The 14,564-nt window shown below is 34.1% G+C and overlaps 3 protein-coding genes across 3 annotated transcripts; 2 read left to right on the forward strand and 1 right to left on the reverse strand.

Annotated features, from left to right (window-relative positions):
* The first annotated feature begins 124 nt into the window (after window positions 1–124).
* CRY2 (cryptochrome 2) lies at window positions 125–5,630 on the forward strand. Its single transcript, XM_012214439.4, has 6 exons — window positions 125–222; window positions 317–1,667; window positions 2,680–2,901; window positions 3,120–3,826; window positions 4,234–4,921; window positions 5,337–5,630. Exons 2-6 carry the CDS (start codon window positions 1,358–1,360, stop codon window positions 5,351–5,353), a joined length of 1,944 nt encoding a protein of 647 aa, XP_012069829.1. The 5' UTR covers window positions 125–222; window positions 317–1,357; the 3' UTR covers window positions 5,354–5,630.
* Window positions 5,631–7,386: 1,756 nt separating this feature from the next.
* LOC105632131 (phosphoenolpyruvate carboxylase kinase 1) lies at window positions 7,387–8,712 on the forward strand. Its single transcript, XM_012214438.4, has 2 exons — window positions 7,387–8,260; window positions 8,379–8,712. Exons 1-2 carry the CDS (start codon window positions 7,477–7,479, stop codon window positions 8,408–8,410), a joined length of 816 nt encoding a protein of 271 aa, XP_012069828.3. The 5' UTR covers window positions 7,387–7,476; the 3' UTR covers window positions 8,411–8,712.
* Window positions 8,713–11,592: 2,880 nt separating this feature from the next.
* On the reverse strand, window positions 11,593–14,269 carry LOC105632130 (low affinity inorganic phosphate transporter 1). Its single transcript, XM_012214437.4, has 2 exons — window positions 14,052–14,269; window positions 11,593–13,438 (listed from the first exon to the last, which is right to left on the reverse strand). The coding sequence occupies exon 2, from the start codon at window positions 13,424–13,426 to the stop codon at window positions 11,885–11,887; it is 1,542 nt and encodes a 513-aa protein (XP_012069827.1). The 5' UTR covers window positions 13,427–13,438; window positions 14,052–14,269; the 3' UTR covers window positions 11,593–11,884.
* Between the last annotated feature and the right edge of the window lie 295 nt (window positions 14,270–14,564).

The following is a 14,564-nucleotide window of genomic DNA, read 5'->3' on the forward strand; positions in this document are numbered from 1 at the left end:
GTCCATTGATTTACCTGTTTTTTCTATGAACTGATCATTGCATCAATGATCAGTTGTTATAAATAATCTGTTATTGCTATTTAAGTATTTGTACAATCTGTCTTATGAAGACAAAATTGAAATAGAAAACTGAACTGCCCGTAAAGAAGTTCGCGTTTGGTGTAATTTGGCATCAACAGAATATGCTTAGAATACCATCTTTTCAAAACTGTAGTAATAAAGGCAAGCACAGCAACAAGCTTCATGAATGAATCTTTTAGCAAAGGTTCTTACAATTTCATCTTCTTTTTCCTTTTTTTATTATTATCTTTTGCAGTGCAGCCACAATGGGAAACAGGATGAGGCCCATCCCATCACCATCATCAATATCACCGCAGCCACGTGATCTTCACTTAAATAGATCAACATGCCACTCATTTCACATAAAGACAACAACAACCCTAATCCAATGCCTAATTTTCCCAAGGTAGTACAATTATTACTGTACAATTGATCAATTTAACCAATATCTTTGCACTTCCCTTCTTCTTCTCTTTATTCTTGGACTGGGTTGTCACCTACGCCAAGAACTGGGTACAGTCGGAATCCTTCCTTTTTGATTTGATCGATTACTACTTTATTCTTTCGTTTCCTTTAATGGGTTCTTATCTTATTGGGGATAATATTCTTTAATGTAAAATTATTAAGGAATCTTTTTGGTGGGTGTCCTGATCTGTATATTTTATTCCCATGATATATTATGTTTTTTCTTTTTTTGGTATGTATGGCTAAAAGTTAGTTGATCAAACTTTAGGAGAATCAAGAAGTTACATTAACGTATAAAAGTGTTGTCCTATATGGTTATTTTGGTAGCTAATTGTCGAAGTTGGAGTTTTGAGGTGGTGAGATGTGTAGTGAAGATTATTAATAATAATAATAGAGGGGGGAAATGTTCTTTGGGTATTCTTTGATGCAAAGGAGTAAAGTAAAATCTGAATTAAAGTTTGGTATGCTGGGCCGTTTAGGTATTCGTAGATATCAGACAAATTTCAATTATATTTGCCGAATTAGGAATTCCAAGCTCATGTTTCTACGATCTCAATTTGTATTTAGTATTTATGGTGCTGGTATTTGGACTGGTGCTTCCTGTTGCCATTCTAGATATTTGCAGGTTTTAAGGTACATGGTTCCCCCTTGTGTTTGAAGTTTGAGTAGGTTCATGAAACTGAACAGCGTGACTTGTCTGATTGGGGTACTTTGATAAAAACAAGAAAATTTATTTGTTTTGATTTCTAAATTGAAGATTTGGAGTAACAATTGCAGGCATCATAAGATTTGAAATTTACTTTGATCCTTAAAGATCTTGAGTTATTCCAACATGGGCAGCAATAAGACTATTGTGTGGTTTAGGAGGGACCTTAGAATTGAGGACAATCCTGCATTAGCTTCTGCAGCCAGGGATGGTTGTGTGTTTCCTGTCTTTATATGGTGTCCTCAAGAAGAAGGGCAATTCTACCCAGGTCGAGTTTCGAGGTGGTGGCTGAAGCAATCTCTTGCCCACTTGGGACACTCCCTGAATTCTCTTGGGGCTGAACTTGTAGTGATCAAAACCCATAGTACTCTTGCTGCTCTATTGGATTGCATCAATGCAATTGGAGCAACAAGGGTAGTCTTCAATCATCTCTACGGTATGCCCCTTCTTTATTTACTAAAAGCATTTCTTTTTCATTTTTATAACTACAATCTCTAGTTTGCTTGGTTGACCTTGATTAAAAATTTAGCAACTGATTCTTATAATAATTGTTTGGTAAATTGTGAATCTATAGCTTAAGAATCGTTCTGCAGTTAGAATGCATATACCAAATTGTATTTTTTATATTTTATTTCATCCGTTTCATCATCTGTTCTTTATTTTATTTTATTTTATTTTGATAAGTTAAAACCCTTGGCAGTTCTTAAGAAGATTACAAATGTTGATGATTTTGCCGCACAACCTTTGCGGTTTCTTTAAGAAGGTTATAAATGTTGATCATATGCTGCTTGCCTGCTTCCATTGATGTTGATGCACATTGTAAAGCAGCTTGGGTATTTATAGGAGGAAAGTTAATAAATTACGAAAGTTTAAATTTAAACTTAAAGGGGAAAACATGCTGGCACACTACCTCAAATACTAGAGGCTTCATTTTCTTTATGACTAGTCCAAGAATTATCGTACGACATTTCTTTTATATTGAAGAAGTAAGAACAATATATACAGAGTAAATGGATCAGAGAAGTGGGAAGAGGCCTTTGCCCTTTTTCCTTTTTTTGTCTTTTTAAATTGTTCAATTTCCATGAATATCTGCATGATATGAAGAGGTGTATGTTTTAAACTTTTTACAGAATCAATTGTTTAACACATGCTCAAACATGGAAACAGAAGAAACAGAAATTACCAATGAGTATCTGAATATTCTTATAGATATAATTGGTTTTTGTATCATATCTGAATATGCAGAAGTTATCTGATTGAAATTTGTTTAAACATGCTGAAAATAGTGTAGGCCATTTATTTTACTGAATTAGCTGAGAATCAGCTCTATTTTGAGCCTCAGAGTTAGTATCCCATTGCTTTATCAACAACGCTTTTTAGTACTGTCCACATAGTTTCTTCTTCATATGATAGCCATTTATTATGTTTCCTATTTTGTCCCTTGCTAGATCCAGTATCCCTTGTTCGTGATCACAACATCAAAGAAAAACTGGTGGAGGTTGGCATTTCGGTGCAAAGCTATAATGGGGATTTATTGCTTGAGCCATGGGAAGTATATGATGAAAGTGGACATGCTTTTGTGACATTTGATGCATATTGGGACAAGTGCTTGCACATGCAGATGGAACCTGTCTCACATCTTCCTCCTTGGCGATTGGTCCCAGTTGCAGGTAATATGTCAATAATATTTGTTATCTTAATTTGGTTCTCTGATAACACTATCAAATTGTTGATTGATGCAACTTGAACTATTACGAACATTAAATTATGCAATACTTGTGCCCAGTAAATGTGTGCATGTTCTGTGTGTTAGAAAGAGGGTGCAGGAGATGAATGGTCTAGAACTGTTACTTCCTTTCTCATTTTAATTGTTTCCTCTCTTTGGTAGGAGCTGTTGAGAAATGTTCACTTGAGGAATTGGGTCTTGAAAATGAAGCAGAAAAATCTAGCAATTCCTTACTAGGAAGAGGATGGTCCCCAGGCTGGAGCAAAGCTGATAAGGCACTGGCTGAATTTGTCGAACAGCATCTAATTGACTATTCAAAGAATATGCTAAGGGTTGGAGGGAACTCTACATCACTTTTGTCCCCATATCTTCATTTTGGAGAATTGAGTGTAAGGAAAGTTTTTCAATGTGTGCAAATGAAACGGTTGCTGTGGTTAAAAGAAGAGAACTCAGCAGGAAAAGAAAGTGTGACTCTGTTTCTTAGATCCATTGGATTGAGGGAATATTCTCGTTACCTTTGTTTTAACTATCCATTCACTCATGAGAGATCATTGCTGAGCAACTTAAAGTACTTTCCCTGGGACATCAACCAGGCCCATTTTAAGGCTTGGAGACAGGGACGAACTGGTTATCCCTTAGTTGATGCAGGAATGCGGGAGCTTTGGGCAACTGGTTGGGTTCATAATAGAATAAGAGTGATTGTTTCGAGTTTTGCTGTAAAAGTTCTACTTCTTCCATGGAGATGGGGAATGAAGTATTTCTGGGACACACTTCTGGATGCAGACTTGGAAAGTGATATCCTTGGTTGGCAATACATATCCGGCAGCTTACCAGATGGCCATGAGCTTGAACGCTTGGATAGCCCAGAGGTATTTTGGGTTTGCTTGTTTGTTGAAGAATCTGTAACTCAATGCTATAATGCAAGCATATGTTCTGAGTATGTGGCAAACTGCAATATATAGTCTCTTGCATATGTTGTAATTGTGTTTATTCTTCTTACTTAATGACTAACATATTTTCTTCACTTTTATTTTTCTTAGAGAACTAGGGTTGTGGCCTAGAAACAGATTTAATATGGAAACATAAAAATAAAAAAAATAAAAAAATAAAAAAAATAAAAACTTAATTCTTCTGTGAAGTTATGTGAATGCAGGTACTCTAACATTATGCTGTTCTGATAAAAGTTCATTTCTATCAGAACTAGATTTTCATGGGGTTATTAACAGTTCTGAGTACCTTTCTCTGTGCCTTATTTTCTGAATTGCATCCATGTCAGGTTCAAGGCTCAAAATTTGATCCAGAGGGTGAGTATGTGAGACAGTGGCTGCCTGAGCTAGCAAGAGTGCCTACTGAGTGGATCCATCATCCTTGGGATGCACCCCTTATTGTGCTTAAAGCTGCAGGGTTGGAATTGGGCCAAAACTACCCAAAACCTATAATTGAATTAGATTTAGCTAGAGAACGGTTAACTGAAGCTATATTCAAGATGTGGGAAATGGAAGCCACTGCAAGGGCTTCGAACTCAGGTGGAACAAATGAAGTAGTTGTTGATAACACAGTTGGCACTGAAAATTTGGCCATTCCGAAGGTTTTAGTAAAGGAGAAAGTCCCTTGTCATACTGATTCATCTAATGATCAGAAGGTTCCAACAGTTCAAAAACCCAAGAACTTTCCAGATCATAGGAAGAGATCAAAGTACATGGAAGAGGAAATAATCAAAAGACCAAATCTAGATAAACTGCAAAACCACAGTGGCATAGAAGGGACCTCTAGAGCTGAAGATGACTTGTGCTCTACTGCTGAATCTTCAGCAGCTAAGAAGCAAGCCACCAGCAGATGTTCTTTTTCTGTCCCTCAGTGTTGTTCCACAACAGAAAGCAAGCCTTTGTATGAATGTGAATCATCTGACCTCAAGCAGCCATGGCAAGTACAAATTGACGTGGAACAAAGTTCAAGCGAAGATGGTAAGCAATTCCACTTTCTTTTCTAGATGATTCAAGTGCTTTTGATTTCTGTTTCTTTAACAAGTGCATAGGAACTGTAATTTCTGAGTCCATAATTGCTTCGTTTGGTTTTCATGGTTTTTATTTGTTGTCATCTTAACCAGAAAATTATTAGCATTCTAGAGCACGCTCATTATGTCCTCTTCACCCATCAAAAGCATTATCAGAAAATAGACAAGTCACCATAAATGGAAATCTAATATTGTCAAGCTGAGGCTCAATACTCTATGGTTTTTTGTGTTATTACTTGTATTCCATCGGTCAGATTATATGATGACATTTTTCTTCCCTATGCAAGAAGATTGTAGGCGTGTTCTTTATGCTTCATTTTTTCGCTTCTATTGCACTGCTGAAGTTTCTTTTGATAAATTTGCAGTTGCCACGGGAACTTAATGCCTATATTGATCGCAAGTTGGTGATGTACCATATGTGTGATCAAGAAGAAGAACTACTCGGAGGGGATACATTCTGTAATTTACTGTAGTGTAATTTGACGTGACTGACCTGTAAGTTCTATGTTTAATGTGTATGCTTCTTGGCTGATTATATCTCCTTCCTTAGTTCCAGTTATGGACAAGTGTATGTATGCATAGAATGTTTTCATTAGATAGCCCCATATATTATCAGCACAGACTCTGTAAATAAAGGAAGCAACTTTTGTATTTTCCAATCAGCCCTTTTCTTTTACATTAGTTGGAATTAGAATACGTAAACGATGGTTAGAGACAAAAGCTGACCAGGATTTTGTCTTATTTTTCTTGATATTTTGCAAAGCTGACTGGATGCTAATTATTTTTACTTGACCTGAATTCCAAGCAAAGCAATAATAATTAATTATTATGCGAGAAAATATAAGCATGCAGTTCTTTATTTGGTCCAGGGTTTTGACATATAGTCAAATTAAATAAAATGAAAACGAAATCAGAAAATTAGAATAAGTTTGGGTAGCGTATTTCTGATTTTGCAAGTAAAGTTGGATGTCTATATTCTCTCAATCCAACTGATTATTGATACTTAAATATGATTTTTTTTTATCACTAAAGGATCTTTTTTTTTTTTTTTTTTCTTTTTATTAAGAATAATACACGAAGCTAAGATTCAGTTTCCACTGAATTTTATTCTTTAGTTTGGTAAGCCAACTGGAACCTATATATAGGATCTGTAATAAATAAACTTTTCCTAAAGCATGTTCATAATGTAGAAAACAAGATATAGGTGCTAATGGTTTTTCATCATATACGTGTTTATTGACTTATATAGAGAAAATTCATGGATGATTAAATGCCGGAGGCTTGTTTGGATCGGCAGAAAAGAAAAGAAAGATACTATGCTAGATATTTGTTTTGTTTCTACTGGCAGCTTCACTATTGTTCACAAATTCGGTGAATGGTCCTAACGAGAAAGCACCCTTTTGACCTAACAGAGAGGTAATAGGCAAATTAGGCGAACAGTGGCATTTTCTTTGTGTTTGATAGTCCTTTCTCTGTACCTTACATTGTCCGGATTCCGTAGCGTATCCTCCCACAACTCTTTACTTCTTCCAAAGGTCATTAAAAGCAAAACCTTACGTTTCTTATTTTTATTTGGTTTTGGACTACTTTTTTAGCCTCCCAAATCTCGAAAGGCATGCACTAGCAAAAGCAGCTCATGAAACCAAGAAAAAACAAGTCAGACAAAATAAAGTGATCTTGATTTGTGGCAGAAAATATCCTACTTTGATTAAAATTTTATGAAAATGAAATAAATTTTGTGTTAATGACAGATGATTTACACCACTCAATCTCACTACAAGAGTAAAAGAGTTTCCATTATATATTGATTACTTGTAGTTAATTAAATTTTTGATAATACTTCCTCCGTTTTTAAATATTTATTATATTTAGTTATTTCAACTTTGTTAATAAAATCATTTAATTTATTTAAATAATAATAAATTATTATGTATTTTAACTATTTTATTTTTAATTAATAATAAATTTTTAAGAAATTAAAGCAATCAATTTTTGCATATAAAAATAAAAATGAAAATAATAATTTATTATTTGTTAAACTACATGAATATTTAGAAATAAAATATTTTTTGAAATGTAATGAGAATTTGAAATAGTTAGGAATAATATTAAAACAATGAGATTAAAAATAATTAAAATATTTCCATAGGTGGTTACGGAAAGGTTAAGTACTACAAAAAACGTGGACGGTGAGGATTGAAGTAACGTGGCACAATCACCATGAACTCGAATCTAACCCAACCACTGTACGGCTTTCCTTCGTCGAAGGACAGCAACAGTACGGAAACTTCAAATTCATTTTAACAAAGGGTCAATCTTGTACATTCAAGTTAATTACAGGCGTTTCGAGCCGTTGGATCTCCAATTTCTATTGGCTTAATCAGTGATGTTCGAATATTCCCCATAACATTCCTTCCTCTATGCGTCAAAAAGGAAACCCAACAAACACCGCCTTACATTTCGGAATTGAAGAAAAACTAACCAGCAAAACAGAGCGCTATAGTAATGAGCGAAGCGCTAAATAGAGATTACCTGATCAGCGAAGAGATCGGCCGGGGACGATTCGGCACCGTTTTTAGATGCATTTCCAAGTCCACCGGTGAGACCTTTGCCGTCAAGTCCATCGATAAGAGCCTTACCTCCGGTGACTCTCTTGACGCGCAATGCCTTCTTACTGAGCCAAAGATTCTCCACCTTCTTTCGCCTCATCCTCATATAATCCAGCTCCATAATTTATACGAAGACGAAACTCACCTTCATATGGTAATCGAGTTGTGCTCAAGCCAAGATCTTCACGATTTAATCATCGGCAATGGCGTTCTTACCGAAGCCGAAGCCAGAGTCATCTTTATTCAGCTAATGGAAGCGGTTTCTCACTGTCACAGATACGGCGTCGTTCACCGTGACATAAAGCTGGATAACATCTTGCTTGACTCGAGAAAGTCGGTTAAGTTAGCCGACTTCGGGTCGGCAGAGGTGGTTATGGACGGAGAAACAATAGCTGGTGTTGTAGGGACGCCATACTACGTGGCACCGGAGGTTTTAGCCGGAAGAGAGTACGGAGAGAAAGTGGATGTGTGGAGTGCTGGAGTGGTGTTGTATATTATGTTAGCTGGATTTCCGCCGTTTCATGGTGAAACAGCCGTTGAGATTTTTGAGTCGGTTTTGAGGGGCAATTTGAGGTTTCCATTTAGAGCTTTTCACTCGGTGTCGCCGGTGGTAAAGGATCTGTTAAGGAAAATGCTTTGTAAAGACGTTTCCAAGAGGTTTTCTGCAGAACAAGTACTAAGTAAGTATATTCTGTAAATTTGAAGTTTAAAGTCCAATTAAAGTTTTAATTTCCATCTTTAGATTTTTAAATATGTCAATTAGTTATTAATAATCGCATTTTTTGTGGATTTTTACAGGACATCCATGGATAACCAACGGAGGAGATTGAATGTTCTAAGTTCTAACATGAAGGATAGCAGAGTGGTTGTATAGGTACGGTAGTGTATAAATATACTAGTATATGGACTGGTATCTGCGTACGTGGCAAGTGTCCTAATGGTTTTTCAGTTGAAGAGGATGCTTTTGTTTCTTTTGTGGCAGAGAAGAAGCAAGTGTTTTTTTTGGCGTATGCTATGACTGTATTATCCTTAGCGTTTTGTCTGAAGGAATGTAATGGCTGTATAATCAATGCATAATATGTTGTATACGAGAAGCTGTGATTATGTGTAATGAAGTTTTGCAGTTTGCTTATGTTATTATTATTAAAAAAATATATATAAAGTTTTAAATTGATTATTGTAATAAATAAATTCTATCCTCTTTAATGGATAGGGATAATCATTCGATGCTAAATGATTACTTAATTGAAATAGTTAGGCCATGGCTCATTTTTATGGACCCATTTGATTTGAGATTTTGAATCTTTTAATGTTTTTATGGACACCTTACTGAGGTAGAGTTGCCTTCTGTTTTTTTGGGATAGTTCAGTTTTGTATTTTTAAAGATCACTTTCAAGAGAGCAATATGTGTATATCAAATTTAAAATTCATGATATATCAGTGTTCCAAGATTTTTTTTTTTTTTTTGAATCATTAAATAAACAAAGGGATTTTTATTATTAACTAATGTTTATTTAACAGTTAATTTAAAGTTTAATGGATTTTCATTTTGGTACATTCTTATTCTTTTGTAATTAAATACAAACTTTTTCTGACTGTAACTATCAAACCAGAAATTCTTAAAATATAAATAATTTCAAATTTAATGTCGATAAATCTAAAACTATTTGTAAGTTGGTTTAAATCATGATGCTATTTGTACCTATTTGGTCTTCCGTAAACAAAAATTTAAATTGATCTCTTGCTTATCCCTTGAAAATTCATCCATTTTGTCGATGAAAATAGAAGATTTGGATGAATTTCAAAAAGTAAAATAAACCCAAAATTCAAGAAATTTCACTCAAAATCCAAACACTCTACTTCTTCTTGTCCTCTTTAAAAGAACAAGCACCTGTATTACACTAACAAGTAACTAACCATTCATACACAGTGTACCTTAAATTAAGGTATCAAAGCACATCCAGTTTTATATAAGGTCAGCTTGTCAAAGTAATTGCTTTCAGTGGTTAAAGGTCATCATCAATATTAAATTATCACTTGGTGTAGGTGAAATCAGCTGATGCAAAATTGATTAATTACCTGCCTTATTTCTGCTCAATCATACGTCCACCGGTCCAATGGTATTCTTTTCTCTATTTGAGACTTGAAATATTAATTTTCTTTTTTTTTTTTTATATATAAATAACAATGGATATGATAAAATATATGGAGTGTAAGTAAATGCATCCTGCGGTGGATATCCAGTTTGTGTGGCTGAATGGTGAGGATTACATGGAACCAGTTGATAAATAATACTCTATTTATAAACCCAAACCCAAATTGGGAATGAAACTTGGGACCAATAATTTCTTATTTCTGAGAAAAAGGCTGTTTTCACAGTCACCAGCATGTCCACATTCATATTTTGAACCAAAAAGGGAAGCAAGTATTGACCCACAGGGTATTGTTTGTGGGCTACCTGTTGCAATTTTGTTCATGTCTTTGTAGGACAAGGGCCCAATTATATTGTCTCCTACAGTTATTTCCGTTGGATATTGAATTTCGATTGATTGATTTAAAATTTTAGGACGAGACTTGAATTATATGGAATTAGTTGTAATTAAAACCAAATCCTAATTAGATTAATGAAATTTAAAATGAATTCTATAAAACTAACATATCATTATTTTTAAAGGATAATATACTCGCATAACAATATATAGTCCATTTTTTTTATATAATTATTGACATTAAACTTGTAATTTCAATTTTGTAATCTAATATTTAACTCTTATACTAATTTTACTATTAATACGTCTAGACAATTAATTGATATTTTATATTTTAATATTAATATTTTTAATATCTAAGTTTATTATGCAATTGTCAATGATATCATTTTATTTATATTGTTATCCAAATCTCCTACATTATGAGGCATATAATTTTTATTTATTTATTATTATATTGTTAATTGGTTTATATAGTTGTTAATCATTTCTTCAAAAAAAATATATAGTTGTTAATCATTATAAACTTATTAGGTATAAGATTTTTTTTTTGGTAGGATTAAAAATTATTATTTTAAAATGTTATTATTGAAAGTAATTTAGTAATTAAAGATAAATAAAATTCAATTTTGAAATTACGCCAAACATCTATTATGTGGAATTTAATTAATTGATTCTAAATAGTATCAAACCAATTACAAAAAAAAAAAAAAAAAAAGTTCCAAATAGAATTCATTCAAAATGAATCGGTAATTAGTTACGTTCATTTATACTTAAATGAATCATTGCTTTCCAATTAATTCATTTTTATTAAACAGTATAAAATGTTGGTCAAATATAATTAATTCAAAACAATAAGTAATTTTTAAAAAATGAAACTTATATATTAAAATAAATTAAAAAAACCGATAAAATTCAATAGCAATTGATTGATAGATGAACCTAAAGATAAAAGTAAAATAGATAAAATCCAATCAAACAAAGGAAGTCTTGTTGACTTAATTATTTCCAAATTTGATAATGTTGATTCTGACATTTGCTAAAGAGAAGCTAAATAAACGTAAATCCCATTATTTTGCTAACAACATAATGATATTTGGTGTTATTTTAATTTTAGTCCTTAGTCTCAGGTAAAGAAACAATTCCATTAATGTAATTGTCTACATGTTTGTTATTTTTCAATTATGAAGAAATGCGTGGTTGAAGAGTCCAATCAGAGACTGTCCTTTTAATTTTTTATTTTTTATTATCACGAGTTTTTTTATTCTTATTTCAGAGTAAACCTTCAACAATGGTTGATAAAAGGGACTGTGGAAGAAACAAAGAAAGGGTCCATTAATACTCGAGAATCCTAAAAACAGCGACAAAAATCGACAAATAAAGAGGTAAAAGGAGTGTGAAATTGTGATTATGAGTTCACAAAGTTAAAGCTTCTGCTAAACTGCAAAGAAAAGTTTGTCTTTTGCAATCTGAAATGATAGAAGTGATCATAACATTAGCATCCAACATGAAAGAATCAAAGATTGAATAGCTAATAATCAATCTCAAAGTACCATATATTTGAAGATCATGAGGCAAAAATTTTTAATTTCACTTGCAATTAATGTGAGAATCTTTTAAAACTTGGCCCCAACCTATGCAAAGACCGAGTAGTTAAAAGCTAGAAAAGAAAACAGCATTGCCAAGAGCTTATTGCACCTAATTAAGGCTCTAACCTATGCACATAACCATATTTTTGCCTATCTGACTTTTATGCTATTGCTAAGAGATTTTGGTAGAGTAAAAGGCTAATATAATAAACCTGGAAGAATTTGTTTAGACACCTGAGATTTGAGTTTGATTTCCTTCCTTATCTTCACCAGACATTTCCTCGAGTGATTTCCCTTTTGACTCGGGAACCAAGAGAGTAAAAACCATTCCCAAGAAGTTGACTCCACCAAGGATTAGAAGTGACTTCCTCACTCCAATAGCATCTGCGGCGTACAAGAAACCGAAACTGCCTACCATTGCCCCCGCTTTGCCAGATGCAGCTGATATGCCATGGCAGGTAGACCTTAATCTTGCTGGGAAAATCTCTGCAGGCACAACGAAGGTTGTGGCATTTGGACCGAAATTGGCGAAGAAGAAGGTGAATGAATACAAGACAATGAATCCAATTCGATTGCCTGGTAAAGTCCAGTGATGGTAAGGTATGGACAAAGCAAACATGAATACTGTCATAAAGAAGAATCCCATCAATTGGATTGCAAACCTTCCAATTCTGTCAATGAATATAACAGTAAACCAATACCCTGGAACTGTACTGCAAAGGGCAATAAGAGTTTGTGCTCTACTGATCTTGCAAACCTCTTCAAGTGCACTCATGGTTTTAGCTTTAGGAATCCAACCAATAGCACTAAAAATGTCCTTCTGAAACAAATTTTGGCTGTAGAATGCAATGTCCAACAAGAACCATGTGGTAGTTGTCCCGAGCAAGTGAAGTCCATGGCGACGAACAAATTGTGTACTCAATAGGCCAAAATTATTTCCTCTCACTTCTTCAACTTTCTCTTGTTCAATCTCCAAATCAACCTGAAGCACTTTGGACATATCAGCAGCAGCCTGTTTTGCATTCTTGGCAACTAAAGCAGTGTAACGCGCAGTTTCAGGCATCTTCATACGCCAATAATAAGTTAGTGCAGCTGGGATAGCACCAAACATCAAGATAATCCTCCAAACATAATCAGCTTCAGGTACAGTTGACCCAACTGGATCAATTTGGTAAGGCTGTGAAGGAAATTTGGCTTTAAAAGCTGCAGAAATTACAATAGCTACCATCCCACCAGCCAAAATTCCAAAACCTTGCATAGCAAAGACAGAAGCAATGAAAGCACCACGAGTCTTTTTATTAGCATACTCAGACATGATTGTAGCGGAAAGTGGGTAGTCACCACCAATGCCAAAACCAAGCCAGAACCGAAAGAAACACAGAGTAGCCATAACAGCAGTAGGATTTTTACTAAAAGAGAGACCTGAAGCAATAGAGCAAACAACCATAAGCATCAGTGTCATACCATAAACACGTTTTCTACCCATTTTATCACCGAGCCAGCCAAAGAAAAGCTGGCCTGCAAGTGTTCCACAGAAAGCAACACCAGTAACAGCAGCTGAGACGTTTGATGGTAAGGATCCAGGGGTTGCAGAACCTTCCTTGTGATAGTAGATTCTGCCAAGCAATTTGGTCACAAGAGAGATGCAGAAAAGATCGTAGGCATCAGTAAAAAAACCCATTCCAGCAATCACTATTGCTGTGAAATGGTACCATTGTGTTTTAGCCACATCAAGTGCATTAAGGACTTGTAGTTGTTCTCTTGCCATGGTTGATTTCCCCTGAAAGTGCAGAAGAAACCAGGCCTAATCAACAAATATATTCCAAAAAGAAAAGGTGATGAAAAAATACAGGATGAAAACAGAGAATTTTTCCTTAGCTATATGAACAAGCGAGTTGAACATGAGAGCCACTAATAAGCCCAATAAGTATAAAATGAAAAAAAAAAAAAAAAAAAGAAAGATAAAGCTACATGTCCAAGGTGACATACTGACATTGATGATGACAGGTGAAGCAGAAAACTGAGGAAAGGAACGTCCGAACAGAATAAATGAAAGTACAATTGAAAGAAAGAAAAGCTCTCAAGAGATTAATGGCACAAATTCAAGAAAATCAAACTCTTTGTAGAAACCGTTCAAGATTATCAATCTACTTCTCGTCCTGTAATTACTGCTATAACGGAATAACCCCTTAAACAATTAGAATTGCATAAATAAAAAATATCTAAATTCCAGAATACAAAATAGAAAGAGGAATTAAGACTAAATACAATTTCGGTTGAGAAAAGCTTCTTGATTCTTGAAGAATCACATTCAGCACAGGTTTATCCAAAAACGATTGAATCATCAAAAGAGTTTGTGATATGAAAATCCTCAAACAGAAAACCGTACGTACCTTAACCGCACCGGAGTGAGAAGCACCGAAACAGGGAGTAATTTTTTAAGCGGAACTTCCTCTGCCCAAAACCTTAAGTAATAACAGAAAAAGCAAAATGAAGCAGTAACAATGTGTTCTTAAAGAAAGAGAGAGGAGGAGTTTAGAAGCGCACGGGACTGTTAGAGAGAAGAAGCGGATGGAGGGAAATGGCGGGTTTGGTTCCGTAGTTAACTGAACTTCACATCCACATTTTCTTATTTATTTATTTATTTATTTTTAAATCCTCTCATGATCTTTATTGATTTTTTGACTGTAATTAAAAGAATCTTTCAACTTTTACACTTGAATATTCCACTCTTTTTTCGCTTTTCTACACGGATTAAGATGAATTCTACCTTTAATAAAATTGTTTTTTTAATTAATTAAATAGAAAATATACAAAATCAAATAATTCAATATTCACAACGTAAAACTGATTAATTTTATTGAAGGGGATAATGAATTGATAAAAGCATTAATCATTTGGTAATT

The sequence above is a fragment of the Jatropha curcas genome, chromosome 7 (assembly GCF_041381405.1).
Source record: "Jatropha curcas cultivar XTBG-Jc1 chromosome 7, XTBG_Jcur_1.0, whole genome shotgun sequence".
Lineage (NCBI taxonomy): Eukaryota > Viridiplantae > Streptophyta > Magnoliopsida > Malpighiales > Euphorbiaceae > Jatropha > Jatropha curcas.

Bases quoted from the DNA above. Each gene is read 5' to 3' on its own strand.
- CRY2 (XM_012214439.4), top strand. From the start codon at position 1,358: ATGGGCAGCAATAAGACTATTGTGTGGTTTAGGAGGGACCTTAGAATT. The intron at 1,668-2,679 runs GTATGCCCCTTC...GTCCCTTGCTAG, and splicing joins AGTCTTCAATCATCTCTACG to ATCCAGTATCCCTTGTTCGT. The intron at 3,827-4,233 runs GTATTTTGGGTT...CATCCATGTCAG, and splicing joins AACGCTTGGATAGCCCAGAG to GTTCAAGGCTCAAAATTTGA.
- LOC105632131 (XM_012214438.4), top strand. From the start codon at position 7,477: ATGAGCGAAGCGCTAAATAGAGATTACCTGATCAGCGAAGAGATCGGC. The intron at 8,261-8,378 runs GTAAGTATATTC...GGATTTTTACAG, and splicing joins TTCTGCAGAACAAGTACTAA to GACATCCATGGATAACCAAC.
- LOC105632130 (XM_012214437.4), bottom strand. From the start codon at position 13,426: ATGGCAAGAGAACAACTACAAGTCCTTAATGCACTTGATGTGGCTAAA.